This window comes from Haemorhous mexicanus, chromosome 6, assembly GCF_027477595.1.
Source record: "Haemorhous mexicanus isolate bHaeMex1 chromosome 6, bHaeMex1.pri, whole genome shotgun sequence".
NCBI lineage: Eukaryota > Metazoa > Chordata > Aves > Passeriformes > Fringillidae > Haemorhous > Haemorhous mexicanus.
The window spans coordinates 10,061,253-10,080,339 of NC_082346.1; the positions used below are offsets into that span (position 1 = coordinate 10,061,253).

The 19,087-nt window shown below is 46.1% G+C and overlaps 1 protein-coding gene across 4 annotated transcripts in view; it reads left to right on the top strand.

Annotated features, from left to right (window-relative positions):
• The first annotated feature begins 2,803 nt into the window (after positions 1-2,803).
• Positions 2,804-19,087, top strand: part of ANO1 (anoctamin 1) — a 70,722-nt gene continuing 54,438 nt past the window's right edge. For 2 of the 4 annotated variants that reach the window (XM_059848417.1, XM_059848418.1), the window contains exon 1: positions 2,804-2,956. In XM_059848417.1, the coding sequence (XP_059704400.1) occupies positions 2,899-2,956 (58 nt within the window). In that variant the 5' untranslated portion in view covers positions 2,804-2,898. The remainder of the gene's footprint in view (positions 2,957-19,087) is intronic. The other 2 variants (XM_059848419.1, XM_059848420.1) reach the window with 1 other exon arrangement.

The following is a 19,087-nucleotide window of genomic DNA, read 5'->3' on the forward strand; positions in this document are numbered from 1 at the left end:
CTGAGGAAGAAATCTGGAGCTGGAGCCTCTGCTTCCTGTCATCCTAGCAGCCTATTTTAGCTCGTGGGGCTCTTGAGAAGACAAATCCTCTGCTGTTGGAGCCTGAGCAGTCTCACAGAGCAGCTCTGTCACCTCAGGTGAGTGGTGCAGCCCTTGTTAGCCCAATTGCAAAGCCCTTATGCCCGTGCAGAGGAGGGAATATTGACAGGTAAAAGGAATGGTGTGGGGAAGCAGCGGAGGGGGATGGAGGTCCGGCAGGCTCTGTCTAGACTCATGGTTTCCCTGTTATCTTTACAGCAGTTCCCAACCATGGGCTTCTGCAGAGAAGCTAAAAGATCTGCCAGAGCTCATCTAGGGCTGTGGGATGGGAATTTGTTGTCCTGCCTCTCAGTACTACAGGGTGGAGCACAGGTTCCACACTGCACTGAGATTTTTCCATTTCCACTCAAATCTGGGCCATGTCAGCCCAGGACCTTATAAAATAATACCAGGAAATTAATGTATTTTAATTTTCAGGACACCAAGATAAATTATTGCTCATGAAGACTTAAACACATCAAATGAGGCAGTAATGTCAGCTTTATTTTTTTTTCAGGCGTGAAGCTGGAACACACACCTGAAAACACATTTTAATTCTCAAAATCCTACTTATCAGACAAAAACTTCCTAAAACCTGCTACAAAATGATGTCATCAATCAGCTGATCTACCTCTGGCTGGGCTTTGAGTAGGGAAAGCCTATTGAAAGCCTTCTTTCCACCAGGAAAGGTGGCACTTCAATGATGAAGGCCCTGTGCATGCATCCAGGCTGAATTCCCAGCCCAGCTCTACCCAGCAGATGCTCACGGAGCTTGTGGTCATGACTAGATGGGATACTGGAATTCAGCACGATTCCCAGATCTCTCTTTGTGTCTCACATTTGTAAAATAAATATATGTGTTGGTCCCGTGCCCACATTTGGGTCTGTGGCAGATCTCCATCCAAAATAAATTAGTTACAGGCAAAAGGAAAAGAGCACATTCCCAAGTGCCTTTGATCTGGGGGTTAAGCGGGCTGGTGAGTGAGGCTTCGGTGCAACACAATCTGCTCTCCCCTTCCCCTGCTAAAATTAAACCCAGTGATGTGCACTTCAAAAATAGTCCCACCCAAACTGTCCCCAAACCAGCCCAAAAGTTAGAATGGAGGAAAAAAGCTAGGAGATGTAGCCTGAAACCATCCTGACTCAGGGCCTCTAGGGCTCATATTCCATGAAGGGAAAGTCCATATGCATGAATTCCCTTGTTCCTGGATTTACCAGTTTACCACACTGCTCAGGTATTTACCACATTGTGTTTGCTGCCTCTGCTGTCAAACCCCCAACCAACCAAGGAAAGAGGCTTTTACAGTTTTCCAAAAAAACAGCCCCACAGAGCTATCCAAGCCATAACCTGCTACACGTTCAGTAGCACAGGGGAATTCAGAGTGGAATTAGAACCATGATCTGTAGCCTAGGGGTGAGTGCCACCAGCAAGATGCCACCCTGAAATTTCCCTGGATGCAAGGGGACCAGGAAGGGCCTGGGTACAGCAGGGGCATGGCAGTGAGAGGAACTTGCAAATGTGGGACACTTGGGGGCTGCCTGCCAGAAGTTGGGAAGCCTGGTGAGCCTCTTTCCTCTTTGCAGAGCCCTTGCACACTCCTGGCTTTGCATTTTTGAGGGTTAAGTGCTGGTCTGAGATTACAATTAAAAAAAAAAAAAATTAAAAAAAAAAAAAAAGGGAAGAGAGAGAGAAAGCAGACAGAGAGTGGTGCAGATAAATCTGTGTGATGTTTGCCTGAGTGGGTTTCTGCAGCACAGGCTCAGGCTGTAACTTTGGAGAAGACCAGGGAAGACCCCACCCTGTGGGGTGCTGAAAAGGGGAATAGCCTGAAATCCTACTCAAACCCCTGTACAAATACTGCAGCCACACAACGGGAGGTGTAAAAAGTGAGCGCCAGCTATTTCACACCTCACACTTCTAAAAAAAGTTTTTAAAAAATTTTTCTTTGAGGGCCCGAGTTTGTTAGTGCCTACGGCTACATTCAGAGCATCCCTCCTGGACCAGACCTGGGAGAAGAAGCTTTCCCGGGAGACGCGCCGCACTGGCTGCCCCTGTGCCGGCGGGACGGAGAACTTTAACCCCGGTCTCGCAGCTGGGAATCTCGTCACCTTTCCCACCGGGGCTGTGAGAAACACGGGGAGTGTCCAGCCCGCACTTTGGGCAAGGGCGAGCGATCCCGGGGCTTCAGCACAGCAGACCCAGGCTCGCTTTTCCTTTTCCCCTCGGGAAAAACGGGAAGGTGCGGGACCTCCTGGGGAAAAAAAAAAAAAAAAAAAAAAAAAAAAACAAGAAAAAAAAAAAAAAAAGAAAAAAGAAAACCAGGCCTAGGAAGCGGCGCGGGGGTTCTGCCGTGCGCGGCGAGTGCGGGGCGCGCTGACCTTTCGCGGCCGCGCTGTCCCCGCCCGCAGCTGCCGCCGTCGCTCCGGCGCCGCCGCCCCGCGCCCAAGGTCAGCCCCGCCGCCGCCGCCGCCGCCGCCGCCGCCGCCGCAGGTACGCGCGGGGATTGCGCGGGGGCGGCCGAGCGGGGAGGGCCGCGGCGTCACCGGGGAGGGAAGGGAGAGGAAAGGAAGGGCAGGGCGGGAGGAGGGCCGGCTCCCCGCGGAGGGCCGCGCTCCGGCGGGCCGGGCCGGCCGCCGCCCGGCGCTCGTATTTAAAGTGTGCCCGGGGGCGGCGGGCGCTGCGCGGAGCCGCTCCCGGAGCAGCGCGCCCGCCCCGGCAGCGAGGGGGGACGAGGGAGGAGGAGGAGCGGCGGGAGGAGGGATCCTGGCAAGTTCACTTTGGTACCAAGTGGCAGGCGGGCTGTGGAGCTCGGACGGGCGATGGAGAAGGATGAGATCCACCTGCGCAGGCTGCCGGCCGCCGCGCCCTGGGGACCGCGTAAGTCTCGGCCGCCGTCGCCGCGCTGGGGAAGGTGCGGGATGGGGCGCGCTCCTGTCCGGCCGGGGACGGGCTCAGCGGGCGGCCGCCCCGGCTGTCCCGATAAGAGATTTATTATTAGCGTTTCATCGACTATTTTTAAAAATCCAGAAATAATCGCCGCAGAGTACCGGTGAAATGAAATAGCTCGTCTCCCACCTCCTGCTTCCCGACCCCCCCCCACCCCCCCAAGCATAAAACAGTGTAAAGTCCTTTTAACCTATATTAATAGCATAATTAAAAGCTCGTCTAACCGCGGGAAGCCAATCTAATTATTAAAAATTGCCGGAGTACGAAGTATATGTGACAATATATGAGTTGATGATTGCTGTTAATTCACACCGTGCTGCAGAAGACGAGCTAAACAAAAACCAACTTGCTAAATGAAATGGATCTGTCTGAGATTGTCAGTATTGTTTTTACAGAACTGACTAAATCGTGTAGCTCGCTATCATTAACTAATGTGTTCAGCAAAATAAATTATCTATATTGGAAGGGGAAAATACATTCCTTGGCTGAGAAGTTGCAGAATGTTTGGAGCCAAAGAGCAGATCGTTTAAATGGTAGGGGGTGGGAATTTCCTTGGCTTCCCTCTAGAAATAAATCACGGCTTGGTGTCTGTGTGCATGCATGTGCACCCACATGCGCATTTATATAAAATCTCTGTAGAGAAAACCTTCGTGCACATGCACTAGGACACACATTTTGCAAGCACTATTTACTGAACGCATTTTTTCTACCAGCTCGGAGACAATAAAACCAGAACCGAGATGCTAACCAGGAACACACTGGAACACTTCTGATTATCCAGCTGAATTGTATACAAATGAAGCAAATTTAGCATGGCACCATTTATAAATTCCATGCTTCACAATCAAAATTCCAAATCTAGCTGTTTGCAGCTAAGAATAGCACGGGGAGCCCTTTTCTTTACTCCCACTTTTTGGATTCCCACGAAAACTGTTATCCTAGAGCCTGCTCATTAAATAGCCAAATATTTCACTGGAGTTCAGCCCACTTTTAGAAGAAATGCTGTTTACTCATCAAACCTAGGCTGGCCAGAATTTAAACTTTTTTCTTTAATGTCTGGCACAAAACAGGTGGGATTTATATCTAAGGAGCAGGGGCCGGGGTTTCTGCATGACACTGGTTGTCCCACCTTAACTTCTTCCTGGAAATAAGGAGCTCCATCTTTGCACAACTGCAGCGGAAGCCAAGTAGATCATGGGAAGCTGAAGTGTTGTGGCAGTACATTAACAGAGATATCAGTAAGAGGACTAAATGGTAAAATGGCACTGGGAACTACCATTACTCATGGGGCAGGTGGCAATTTATCACGAGGTAATCGCAGCGATAGGGTGGTGAGAGTCCTGAGAAATCCTTTGAGTGACTTTTTATCTTTGAGAAGCCCAGTCTTTTACAGTGACATTATTTAATTTACTGAATCACCCCTCAGCAGCATGAACAGCTTCATTGATGAGTTCAAGGAGCAGTTTTGTTCTCGGCAGCATGTGTTTGTATTTCTGTTGATAACCTGTCCAAAAGAGCTTGTTTGTAAAAGCTGTTTCTCAAACAAAGCTCCTGTCTAATGACATAGCAGCATTAATGGCACAAATTCACTTTGTGACTTGTTAGAGAGACATGTGAAGACCCATCCTTAAAATTTTTGCGCTCAAAAAAATCCTCCTGCAGACAGCAAAGGAAACCTGCTCGTTGCAAGTAGTTAGGAAAAAGTTGGGCACAGTGAAAGGATGATGGAAGTCAGGAAAGCAAAAGAGAAGCTGTGCTCCCCTGAGCTTTGGGGTGATACTATCTGTTGCCTAAATCCAAAGTAGTGTTTCAGTTATCACTACCAAGGAAAAAAGTGAGCTCAGCACATTATTTTTGGCCCTGTCGGTGGCATGAAAGGACAGGTGTCCTGAGCTGCATCTGTGCCCTGAGGAGCCAGGCTCCACAGCTGATGCCTGCCAGCTTATTATGGTGCCCACTCCTTCTCTGTGCATGGGGCAATGAATGCATCTGGGCAGGATGGGGTGAGGGTCACAGCTGGGGTGGGCTCTGGGGCAAGGCAGGGGCATGTTGGCTCCTTACAGGACCATGGTGATATCCTGTCACTGCAGAGAAAAGCTTGGAGGCACCAGGACAAGTGCCTGGGACTAAGCCCAACTTTAGAAGTCAAGTCTTTATGCCTTAACCTTTCAGAAGTCAAAAATCCCCTGAGCAAACATCTGCCCCCTTTGAAAACAAACTTAAATGCTGTCAGAAAAGTGCCCCCAAAAATGAAATGTTTCTCCTTCTCTTCTCTGAAAGACCTTGTTCAGTCCAGAGGTGGGAGTTATGGTTTCTGGTGTGTACAGCCCAGCTTCCCCTGGTAGCACTGCAGCTCTTTCCATTAACAGTGAAAATGATGGAGCATATTAAGCTAATAATTAATCAGAGATGACAAGGGACTAATAACTGTATTGATTTAATTAGGACTTCTTTTCCAGCTCTGTAACTTGCAGTCATGCACATCATTAACTTAATATTTTAATTTGTCGTAATAACTTATTAATTCCTGGGGGAGCGTGCACGCAGCCAGGGCAGCGGCTCTGGCTTGGTGCCGGACTGAGGGCATGTGCCACGGGAAGCATTCCCTGTGCTGCCCCAGGCTGGCAGCAAGCAGGACAGCCTGGCAGTCCCTGGGAGCTCTGACAGGGCACCAGGGTGTGGGGAACAGGGCGTGGTGGAGTCAGGTGTGGTGGATGTGCTGGGTGGAGGGTGGGGAGCTCTGGGGCCACAGGCTGAGGTTGCACGGGTGTGTGATGTGAAAGATGGGGGAGAGCAATGTGCCAAAACAGAAGGCTGGCAGCAGAGTAACCCCTGGGGAGCAGCAGTGTTTGCTGGGATCAGGAAGGGAAAAATGTCCCTTTTGACACGAATTGCACCCTTTGGGTTCTGGCAGTTTTGAGAAAAGGAACTGCTTGGGGATGTGCTGTGGCTGGAAAATAAGGCTCACTTTTAATTAGGATCACTTTGGGGAGAGGAGGAAAGGAAGGGGCTATGATAGGCATGAAAAGCTTGAGGACTTTACTGTGTGAAGGGCTGATGAAAGCCAAGTTTGGCCCCACTCCTGTTTTATTTGGGATACTTGGCACTAACCAGGGTGGGTTTGGCATCTTACACAGCTGGGTCCTGGGTGAGATCCCCTGAGATCTTAGCCCTGACCAGAAACCTCTCCAGCGGAAGGAGCTGTTCTCACCTAGATGATAGTGCTGAAGAGGCGCTTGTATCACACTGTACAGCAAGGTGTGTGGCTCCTGGGGAAAGAGACACAGAGCTCAGCAGCCTGCTCCCTCTTGTCCAGGTACTCGGGAATCTTTGCCCCGTGCCTTCGGAAGGCTGATTCCTCTGCTAATATCCTCGTCTGCCACAGAGTGCAGTCAGCACAGGGATGAGATCTGGGAAAGCCAAAGGCATCAAGCAGGCTCCAGAGGAAAGCCTGTCCAAAGTCCTTAGCAGTGTCCTCAAGCAGGGTGATTGGGAATTTGAAGTATCCACACTATCAAAACTTGCATTTCATATAGAATTGTTGGGTCACGGTATAGGTGCACCACTGGTTCAGTGAGCTCCAGGAAGGGAAATCACCACTCTCCTTATTTCTTGTGAGTGTTTTCAGGGGTTCTGACAAAGCCTTTCTGCTCACAGCCTCACATTCTATTACACAAAAGCCAAGTCAGCAAAGTGGGATGAAAGAGCTCTGTCTGATTTCTGAGACTGCAGAAGGTGTTCAGCTGGCATGGCGTTACTCACCTCCCCGACCTCACTCATGTTTGCAGCCACACTGGAGATCAGGACAAGACCTGCAGTTCTGTCATAGGTACAAATCCCAAGGGGAGGGGGCTTTACAAATGACAAATTTTCAGGGGTTGGCAGCTTTGCTGTGGCCCTGTCACGGGGTTATTTTCAGTGGTGCTAAGTCATCTTGTGCCAGCTGCTAGATGTGAGCAATGCCACTAACACTGCGCCACTTTGTTCTGGTGCTTTGAGAAGAGCACAGAGATAGTGGTGTCTCCATTGTTCCTGCGAGGTAATTTATGGTCAGTGTGGGCCTTTTAGCAACAACCACAATGTCTGTGAGGCTCAGAGTGTGAAGGAAGCAGAGCTCCTCTGCTGGCCTGCATTAGTCACCAGGCTGGCTTTGTCCTGGGCGAGCCCGCATGCCCTCAGGGAAATAGACTCTTATTTGCTTTAGCCTTTGATTTGTATCCCTCATCCCTCTATTTCTGAAAGTAGTACTACATCCTGGTGGGAGGGCCAGCCCTTCTCCCTGCTCCTAACCTCCCTGCATCCTTCAGCCTTTCTCTTCAGCAGCTGAACCGTGTCCTTCTCCGTCCTCACCTCGCCTTTGTTCCGTGCCCTTTGTGCTGCTCCATGTGTTCAATGTTCCAGCTTCCTTTGCTCTTTCCAGTGCCTTGTCCCTGCCTCTCCTCTGTGGCTGGCCCACATGCCAGTGCTTGCTGTCTCCTTCAGACTCCCACAGTTCACATTTTTTGAACCCTCTGCTGGCAGTCTGTCCTTCCAGCCATTACAGAAACTCTTTCCAGTTTTGGACTGATGGAAAGATAGCAGTAACACCAGACCCAGTGCCATTCCTCTTTAATATCTTTGCCTGCTTACCTTATCTACATATCTGATTTATTCTTGGCAGCTCTCTATCTGTGCAAGGACCTGGATGTAGATTCTTATTCCTATCAGTGGCATATTAATAATGTATACAATTACTGAGATGGCCTTTCAGACTGCAGCTCTGGAAGGCAAAACCTTTTATTTTTTTAAACTGACACAAACACCTATGGCTTTTTCCACACAACTGTAACTGCTCTGAGGGAGTTTTAAAACCTGAACTCTGTTATGAAAAGCCTAAGTGGTTAGCAGGCATTAACTGCTCTTTTCATATCCTATAAATTATTGGACTGCTATCATGACATTAGCGATATACAACAATCTGAGTTGTGTATTCCTGGCTCCCAGTCCTGCTGGTTTACCTCTCCCTCTATTTGTATCCTGATGAGTACAGACTAAAACAAGAAAAAACTCTGTTTTCTAAACATGTTGCAAAATATTTGGTGCCCCTTGTACATCTTCATTGACGTCAGCTGATATCCTGCTCGCAGAACAGGCTTGCAATGTGCAATAGGGATCTGTGTGTTGATAAGTAAAGTTTGCTAAGAGAAAATGTGCCAAGGAGAGAGAAATACATTTCACAGCATTCAATTAGTGAAAAAAGGGAAAATTCTAGCAACTAAATTACATTTTCAGAGCAGATTCAGGACACACTTAAAAAATTAATAGGAAAAGTGAGCAGATAGTGACTTCAGTGACATCATGGAGGTAAAATAATGAACTCTGAATACATTTTAAAGCTCTACTTTTCAACATGATACTGTAGGAATTCTATAATTTTTCTTAAGTGGAAAAGGAGCCAAGGTGGAAATTTCAGGACAAAGTATCATTCAAAGTTTTAGGGTTTTTACTACTTTGTAGTAAGGGTGGTTAAAGACACTTGTGCAGAGCAACTCTAACAGTCAGAGCAAAACCTCCTGAGTATTTGTGTCTGACCATTTGCACTTTGGCATCTTGGCTGCCCACACACCACACGACATGTCAATGAGCGTGCCTTGCAAGTCTTCCTGGATTTTGGAAGGCAAAGATTCAAAATATGGTGTGACTTTATGATTGTGGTATGACTGCCCAGTAAAAAAATAACTTCTGCAGGCCACAAGAGATGGAAGCTTTTATGCAAATCCTGTTAAATTCAACCACGAGTGCAGTACCGCACGGCGCTGTTGGCCTCAAAAGGTTTTCCACTGTTGGACTGGTGCTGTTTTGGCAAACCAGCAAGAGGAGGGGAAGCAAGGGGTGTGTGGGTGTCCTGAGTTCATGCAGTGTTTGGGAGCTGAGCATCCAGATCCAGATTTAATCACCTCTTTGGTTTTGATTAGCGTTGCCACGGTCACAGAATCCCAGGGTGGTGTGGGTTGGAAAGGGCATTAAAGATCATCTTGTTCCACCCCTGCCATGGGCAGGGACATCTTCCACTATCCCAGGTTGCTCCAAGCCCTGTGCAGCCAGGTCTTTGGACACTTCCAGGGATGAAGCACCCATAGATTCTCTGGGAGTCTGTTTCAGGCCCTCACCAGCCACACAGAGAACAATTCCTTCCCAATATCCCATCTGAACCTGCCCTCCCTGTTTGAAGCCATTCCCTCTTGTCCTGGCACTCTAGGTCCTTGTCCAAAGTCCCTCTCCAGCTCTCCTGGATCCCCTTTAGGCAGTGGAAGAAGCTCTAAGGTCTCTCCAAAGCCTTCTCTTCTCCAGGCTGAGCAGCCCCATCTCTCCCAGCCTGGCTCCATAGTTGGCTCCAGCCCTTGGGGCATCTCCATGGCCTCCTCTGGACTTGTTCCAGCACGTCCACATCCTGTCCATGCTGGGGCCCCAGAGCTGGATGCAGTGCTCCAGAGCAGAGGGGAAGAATCCCCTCCCTCAGGCTGCTTGCCACGCTGTTTCTGGGGCACCTCAGGACATGTTTGCTCTTTGGGCTGCCAGCACACCTTGACAGCTCAAGCTGAGCTTCTCTACAGCCAGCAGCCCCGAGTCCCCTCCTCAGGGCTGCTCTCAGTCCATTCCCTGTACCTGGGGGTTGCCCCAGCCAGAGTGCAGGACCTTGGGCTGTCCATCTGGAGAAGGCAGTCTGGACCTCAGGATGTTTTCCTTGGTGTTTGACCTGGTGTGGGCACTGCTGATGGAAGTTGTGTGGACAGCACACACCTTCCCATTCATTTCCTAGTTTGTGATGGACCAGCTGGTGCCAAGGTGCATCCGGAGGGAGGAATCTACTGCAGGACCACTGGGAGGGGGAGAGCAAGCAGCTGCAGCCTGTGTGGTGACAGCCCCCTTTCCTGCTAGTGGAAATTACTCCGTTATTGTCTATATCCTGTGTTCCTGGCACAGAGTCTGGGACTGTGTAAAGAAGGCAAATGTTTCTCTGTGAGTAGTCTGAATGCTGGTATGTGGTCAGCAAACCCCATCCAGATGCTTGTATCTCACTGCAAACTTTTGGATGTTGTTCTTCTGATGAATGGCAAGAACAGGTTTCTAAAAATAAATTAATGGTTTTCCCTTTTTACTTCCTGTGACTTAATATACTTTATTTATCTATATAGCTACTAGTCATCATCATTCTTCAGCTCACAAGAGTATAAACAGAAATGAGACTGAGTCACAGAGTAAGGATGTGGAGCCAGGCTTTTTCCAGGATTTTCGCCAGGTGTGGGAGTTGCAGCTCCAGGGTCAGTGAGGGAAAGGGCTGGCTCTGGGGTTGTGCCTCAGGGGTCTCACACATGGCATGGGCAGCATGCAGGGGAAAGCTGCTTTCTGCATCTGCCTCCAGTGTGGTAAGACCTTGCAGCTCTGTGCAAAGAGTAAAAAAAAAAAAAAAAAAATCATTAGAAGTGGAATTCTTAAGGTTAATTGATCACTAAAGTAATAAAAGTGAGAGTCCAGTCAATTATTTCTCTCTCACTATCCCTAAGGTTCGTCAGACCAACATCCAAAGCAACTTTTCTTTAATCAGCTCAAGCAATGTATGTTCACAAATTTATTCTCCTAGGGCACACAGTCAGTTCATCATGCTTCTGCCCCAGGCCAACCATAAATTTGAATTAAACAGATCTGAAAATAAATTACTGTTATGAGGAATTTTAGGTGCAGGTCTCCTTTGGGTGAAATTTAAGGCTGCCTCTGTACAACAGTAGCAGAAGATGCTGTAATTTTGTTCACTCATTAAAAATGGTGAGTAATCTAAGTTAAAACATGCTGAGCATCATTTCCTTTGCCAGGATATATCTTGGGAGTACCTCTCTTAGTGGCAAACAGAATAATGAAGAGTGAGTGTCCACATACTCCATGGTTTTTTTAATCAGCATAACTGATTGTAAAGAGGGTGTGAGCTGAGTAATCCTTCACTTCCATTTCAAGGTTTCTGGGGTTTTGGGTGTCAGCACTACACTAGCAGGGTTTTGTTTGCAGACTCCTACAATTTGTCTTTTAGGGTATAGCATAGACACTGACAGGGACATAGATCTGAGATGTTATTTAATCTTTGAATCTTTATTGCTGTCAATAATCCATTTACCAGAAAGCAGAGGCCAGCTGAAGGCACGAGAGAGCAGCTTGAGGTGCATTGCTAGGACACACTTCAGCCAACAGACACAACTCTTCCTGTGCCACGGATTTCACATTCAGTCATTTTGGAGAAATATTTGATTTCATGGGCCCTGAGGTGCTAGATGATGTTTGAGCTTTTGGAATAGGAACAGATCCTGTTTCTGAACAATTGTATTCAAGGATACACAGGAGATCCTCCTTTCAGGTTAAGAGGCTGAACACCAAAATCATGTCCCAGCCCTTTCATGTATGCTTTAGAAGGTACTTCTATGTATCCACAGATTTTGGAGGACTTCAAAAACCTTAGGGAGACATCATGAGAGCCCATCACTCCTTTTGCATTGCGTTCAAGTTGTAGAACTTCTGGTGTATGACAGGAATGAAAATGTTGAATTTGTGGCTTTGACAGGCAACAGAGAACAAGAACTGTCATTTCAGTTCACTTGAAATGGATCCAGCTGAGAGAAGAGAAAATTTGTCCAGGGTAAGACCCTGTGCACTGTGTAGGTGAGGAGGAAGCAGAGTGCTCTGTGTCTGGTCCAGATCACACAGGGTAGAACTGTTCTAGGTGCTCCTTACTTCAGAAATGGAGTTTGGACTATCGGGCCATTCACTCTGCTGCTTATTTTGTAGGGGACTGAGGAATGCCATCACACTGTAAAAATTAAATAGCTTATTTTGTAAATTTGTAGCTGATCATTTTCTTTTGAGAATGAATCTGCTCTCTCAAACATGTTGAAAATAATGACAAGTCATTGGCAGCAAGAGAAATTGTGCTCTGTTCTTACAGTGCCATAATGACTTGTCTTTTGTGTGTTGTGATAAAGTATTTTTGATTAATCTTAACCATTTAAGCCCATCTAACAGTATAAATGAACAGCTGGATAATGAAAACCAGAGACCATCTACTAATTATCAGAGGAAGAGCAGAAACCGGTTTTGGTTTAGATTTTAAACATCATTACATACCAGAGGCATAAAATCAAATCTAAGCCTTTTCAAGCTAATAGTTCCTAAATGGCAGAAGAAATAATTTAATTTTTAAAGCTTCTCTTTGTAGCATCTTGCTAAGAAGCTCTCAGTTAAAAGAACCAGATTATTGTTTCCAAAGCAAGATCTTTGTTGTCTTGATAATATTAATTAACGAAAGCTTTCCTTTTTCTCTCTCTTCAGTACATTTTCTCAGAATAGCTCCTGGGGGCTGTGTCCTGCAATTCCCTGTGGCCCTCTGGCCCTCATCCAGAGAAGCAATTAAGTGTAGAAGTAGCCCCAGTTTTGGTGGCAAGTGGGCAGCTGAGCAGGAGACCCTCCCATGTGCCCCGACAGCTTCCATGCCTCTGTGTCCAAAGAAATTCTGCAGCAGCTTCCCACTCTCCACAGCGCTTTCTCCACCTGGCAGGAGCAGCATTTGACACCCCAGCCCTGCCCCTTCATTCTCTGTGCATCTGTGTCAGGGCTTTTAAGGATTCCTTGGCTGAACTGGAAGATCTCTGCCTTTCGGGGAGCTTCTCGTCAGCTCTGCTCCAGCGGAGGCTTTGCCATCCGGTTTGGAAGCAATGTCTAATGGTAGCTGAGGATTTCAGCTTCTCATCAGTCACAGCACTGAGTCTTTAGAGCAAAACCCAGTTGAAGCAGTTCCTGGGAGCTTGTGATTGATTTCAGTCCAGCAATTACTCGGTATTGATTGACTTGAGCGGGTTTTCCGCCAGGAGCAGAGCTGTTTGCGGGAAGTTTCATGTTTTTCCTGTGGCAAATAAACTCAGAGACCCTATAAACATATTTCAACCTCAATGTGAGCGATCAGATGTTAAAAAGAAAAAAAGCTTTTAAATCCCACAGATTGTATGTGTGTAGTCATTTAATAACGTAAGTAGGCAAATGAATACTTTTCATGACCAGATTATTACAGGGGAGTGTCTTTCCTCTGAAGTATGGTGTTGCTGTCAGAGCAAAACAGGGAGCTAGCTCCAGCTTTCACCCTTTTTTGAGTGTTCTTTCTGTTTCTTCACGCCACATTTTTCTCACCACTGCTTTCCTTGTTACTTTGTTACTTTTTTTTTTTTTTTTAAATCATTGTTAAGATTCAGAGGAAGGAGAAGAGAGGATATTAGAGAAACAAAGACCAAACTGGGTAGATAAAATGTTTCAGCTATCCACAGGCAGGAAATCTGAGCTCCTCTGGAACCTGAATGAGTCCTGGAGCAGCCCCGTTAGTTTTATATATTTATTTCCCTGCTTAACTGTTCTGCCTGCTTTTCCCACGTTATCATCAAAGTGGCCCCAGAAGGGACAGTTGTGAAGCAGAAACTATCTGTGAGCAGAGGAACAAAAACAGAGCTTTTGTTAAGCCTGGTTTTAGCAAAAACAAACAGCTTTAATTGCCACAAGTGTTTGCAAATGTTGCTGTTCTCTTCTAAGTATGTTTTAATACGGGAGGGAAAATAGGGAAAGGCAAGAAGGGATGTTGGTGGGAGCTCCATCTCACTGAAACTTGGATTGAGCCAGTGATGGTGGTTTCTCCCTCTTCCTACCCTGTGTCCTGGCCAGACTGCAGATAGGTTTGCAGCACCGAAGGAAAAAAATAGTTCCTTCCCCTGGTTCACATGAACTACTTTGAACTGGAACAGATGTGGATGTACAGATCTGTCTACTCACAGCGACTGTTCCATTTATAACCACGGGTTTTCTATTCAGATCTCTTTATCATTTAACTTATTTTCTGTTTCCACATGCTTTTCCACAATAAAATATTCTTAACTAAATGGGTTTTCAGCTCAAATCCAAAGCCTTTGCCAGTACTATTCCTTGCTTGAACTTACAGTGTCAGCATTATTGATCAGTGACTTTTTGCTGATAGTGGTACCCAGTGGAGGAAAGATTGATTTTGGCCTTGTGGGGTTCAGAATATCAGTTTGTTCCCAAAACAGGGCAAAATCTAGAGTCTGATGGTATTAAAATCTCACAAGAGGTGTTTGTAACATCCAGCTTCCAAATGGTGTTTCTGTTGATTTTCTGCTTTGTTGAACTGTGTTTGACTCTGGTGTACAAAATAAGTTTGTGTGCAGCCCTGACCAGAATGGTTCCGGTGAGTACAGATAAGAGATTTGGATTCAGCCACAAAAATTCAGCTGATGATGTTGGGTTTGCTTTTCCATGAACTCGTACTCCAGGGTATGTTCATTCACTGTTTGATTTGATTAAATGCTCAATAATTAGTTCTGCCAATGCTTTGCTGAGTCCTGCAGTTTGCACAGGAATGTGTCCTGGGATGAGGAAGAGATGAAGTAAGAGATGAAATCAGTATTGGTGTTTGGGTAAAACCAATCAGTTTTGCCTCTCCAGTTCTGCACTCACTTTTGCAGACCATGTGGCCTTTATTACAAGATCAGGAATTCATTTTTTTTAGAGTTATTTCAGTTTGTTCTCTGGTTTTTCTATGGAAACAGCCAGTTGTTTGTACATTGGAGACATGTACATGTGTCAAGTTCTTTGTTTTAGTTCATTGCTTTTGCTTGACACGGAAAACAAGACTTTCATCAAAGCTGTGGAGACAGATAGGATTTTAATCTAAACCATATTAAAAGGCAAAACCCTCTGTGACCAGGGTGTTCTTAGGGTTCAGCTTTGAGCTGCCTCCTGCACTTTCTTCTGGGAAGAAATGGATTTTTCTTCACTTCGTGTTTGAAGGCACTTTTCTTTTCTGGTTGACTCAATTCCACTGGGTGATAGAATCCCTTGAAGCAATGCTGCGTTGGTGTTGGGATGCTCTGAGGAACAGTCCAGGAAGGCAGGGAATTCTGGTACCCTGGCCTATGGATTCCTCACAGCACTGGGAAAGAAACATTTTGCTGTTGTTGGGCTACCGTGACATCACTCAGGCTGCATTGAGACAAAAGCAAATAAAAGTAGATATTCATGGTGTGGAAAAGAGTTTCAGTTGCTCCCCAAGAAGAGATAATGAAGAGACAAAATGAATCTTTGTGCTGAATCTGGTCTTAGCAATGTTAACAGGTAAGATCTCTCTCTCCATCTGTCCAGCTGATGTGGTGTAGACTGGTTTCTGACACACAGTTTACTCTTGCTCAGACTCAAACTCCTGTGTACTTGCCCTCCTGGGTGTGCCTTCCAGTGTGAAACATTTCTCCTGCTCTTTTCCCCTTCCCATGATCCGCACACTTTCTATTTCAATAGCTCTAGCTTGCTTTATTTGCTCAGTTTAATTTTCATTTAAAGTTTCTCCTCAGAAAAAAAAGTACAGATATTCATCTGCAAACAGTTTTTAAATCCCTCTGAATGTTTTTGGTTACACTGCAGAGGAAACCCTTTCCAGAAACCCCCACAGCAGCACTTTCCTCCTGAGCCCTCCTGGTGTCCTCGCTCCACCCTCCTGGAGTTTTAACGAGAATTAAAACTTCATGGGAACATGCCCAGAGCACAGCCACATCAAAGCTGTGGTCAGAGCCCAGTTTTCAGGCAGAGCTGGCTGAGCCTGGTGTTCAGTTCTGATGTGAGATGTTCTGTAGGGGCCCTATGTGCAGGGCTGGACACCAGACACTGAGTTCCCAAAAGCTAATTGCTATCTGGCTGAGGCACCTCCTCGTTTACCCATTTCTGTAACTTGTCCACATGAGTTGTTTCATCCCCTCTTGCACCAAAGCACCACATCATTTGTCTGCTTTTAATACTGACCAGTAGTAATTCCTCTATGTGAAGAATGTGCACTGGAGGAAAATTTGTTTACAGTTCTTTGATAGATCATTTCCAGTTTTGTTCATATTTGCCAGTTTTATTGGCTTTATTTTTAAAGGAAAATAATTACATGGAGTCTGGTTTTAGTCGAGGACTTCTCTGGTTTATGTGAGGAACAGACAAAGACCTGTCACATCAGAAGGGTGAAATCAGGTGGAGGAAAGAAATGTTCTTTCCCTGCAACAAATAAATCAAGAGCTCCCACCCTCCAAGAGTATGCAGTAATGTAACACGTGTGGGCACTAAGGATAAGCAGACACATCAACAGAGGGAAGTCTTTGACAAGTTTTAGGTGTGTCACTTGCTCATGGGATGTATCTTAGTAGACAGTCTGTCACTTTTATTCCCTAATAACTTTTTGACAAGAGACAGATAATACCACTGAGTTTATTTTAAGGTAGATTGTTTAATTTTGTGTCTGTTCTTTTTCTTTCTTGGTTTCTTTTTTTTTTTTTCCTTTTTTTTTTCCTGTTACTTTCTCATTTTCATTAAAAAAAGCAATAGTGCCCCAGCTGTTTGTGAAGTCTGGGGATTTGGGGTAAGTAGCTGGTTATGTTTGGGAAGGAAGCAGTGGATGCAGAGAGCAGCTGGATGCTGTTGGAGTGTCAGTTCCTTGGATGTAGGAGATGTGCCCCCTGCTCCGATCCCTCTGCCATGTGCTGTGCCCGGGAATGTTGGAGCCCTCTTGGACCCATGTGGGAACATCTGGGTGGTCCAGAGAGGCTGCACCTGGGGGGGAAAGGGTCTTTTTTAAAAAGCTGTTGAAATCTGGGTGATCTCTCTTTTCCAGCTTCTTGTCTTGCACAGCCTGATTTGTTTTACATTTGTGGCACTATCCACAGGTAATTTTTATTTAGGGAATATTTACTCAGCCCATTTGGAGGGCACAGAAAATTCACTGTGGGAAACCGGTGCATTCCTGCAGGCTGGATCTCCAGGCTGCCTCCAGGTATGTCTGAGGAGGGAGCAAGGAGTCTGACCTGAGCAGAGGGAGGCTAACCTAGCCCTGAAGAGTTTTCTTTCATATTCATAACTTCTGGGTCCCACACTGGTTGGTAAAGTGTGGCTTGAGAGGCTGGTTCTGTGAAACATGAGCCAAAGTGTGTTCTGAATGCAGCATGCTCTGCTCCAGCTGGTGTCTTGCAGTGAGGGTTTGTCAAAATTTGTGTGAACAAGGGTTTCACTTTGCATTTTCTGTATTTTAGTGGTGGTGCACAGCAGTATGAGATAGGGTGAAAAAATTCTGTGGAAAAAAGAGGATAAGACCCACCTTGCTTCACTGAATTTATACAGTAAAATGATGAACTTGGCCCATGAGGGTTATAACTGCAGCATTTCTGAGCCCTTACATCAACAAAGTGCTTTGCTTTCCATCGTGTGTGGTTTCAGGAGCAGGGACCTTAGAGCAATACCTGCTTTAGCTCATTAGGAGATCTTCTCTATTCCTCAGCATCCTCTTGCTTCAACACTTGATCAATCACTTATTGATCGAGTCTGCTTCATGCAGCCTTTACCTTTCCTTGGACTTGGTAGTGCTGTTTCATCCCACCCTAATTTACTCTACAATCATATACCCTAAAACTTCAATCCTGTCATTCCTTCCTCTATCCATGTAAAACTTTAACCCATCAAAAACTCCAGATAAAAGGAAACAGATGGGTGTGTACCTGGATGACTAAAACCTGCTTAATCTTTCTCAAAGCACTTATCCTTTAAATGCTTTATTCTTTATGAGGGAATAACTCACAGCCCCACCAGGAAAAAATAAATGCTGCCATCAAGTAAAAATCAGTGTGGAGTAAGTGAAACTGATAGTTCACCAGAGTATGTGTTGTAGTTTGGAAATGCCTGTAAGAGGCTGTCACTGAGAACAGGCCAAAAATGGAACCTGGGGGAAAAATTAGAAAGGAGGTGGAATGTTATTAAAGCTATAATTATAAACACAGGGGGCACTCTGATATTGTTTCTCTTCTTTAACATTTCCATGTGAACAGAGCTTGCTGCCTGGGAGTTTGCTGCGTGGGCTCCAGGAATCCTTTTTAGGGTAGAGGAGAAGGTGCCTGTTGTCTCAGCAGCTTTATGTGTTCAAATAATGAATTTAGACCTTAAGAATCATGAACTTAGAATTCATGAACATGAATTAGGATTTCTAATATTTCTGTAACCAGTAGGCAGTAATTGATTGAAAGAATTATGGGCTGCAAAAATATTTGACTCCCAACTGTTCAGAAATGTGAAATCCCCAAAATCTGCTCCTGGAATCACACAGTGTGTGGACATGGTCCACCATCCAGCATGCAGATGGCAAATGCTTTTGGAAAGGGCTTTAGAAAAGTATTTCTGCCTGTTTTCCTTGGTGCTGGTTGCTGTTGCACCCTGAAAATAAAATGAGAGCTGTTTCTCTTGCCTCTTAAGGAAAGGAAACCAATGTTTGTGGTGGTGCATGTTCAGATTTCATGTGCTGCATGTTTGGTTGCCTCCAGAAGCACTGCAGGGGATGGACTCCAGCAGGAGATAAATGGTGTGGGTGCCAGGAAGGAGCCACCCTGCAAGTGACAGCTGTGCTCTGTCACCTGGGGAGAGAGGAGCCCAGCGTGGTGGCCCGGCGTGGGAGCTGGAGCAGCACTGGGCCCTCAGTGCTTATTCCATGTAATCAAACACTCCAACAGCACCCATGGGCAGCAGCTGTTTTGAAAATGACATGATGGACACGTGTCAGAACATTCTGGTGGCAGCAAGCCTGTGCATGCCTGCAACTGAGAGCGCCCCGTGTCCCCTGTGATGCCCCACTCCGTGCCCTGGGTCAAATGTCCTTAAGGTTGGCTGGGTTAATGAGGACCACTGGTTAATTTGGTTAAATTTGAAAAGCTCTGCTTCCTGGAGTGTGGATGTAACAGGGAACGTGAGCAGTGCTGTGCTCATCCCTGGTGCTGTCACACACACTCTTAGCCCCCCTCCAGCTAAATAATTAAAACCAATGAGCTATGGGCTCTTCTCCATCCTCCAAAGTGTTTCAATTTAATGGCCAATTTCATAAACAGTCCAATAGGTGCTGGCACATATTGTTCCTGAAGGATGATCCTGGCAGCAAGTGCTGTCTTGTAGTTTATATAGAGAGAGTGCTCTAAAAATTTA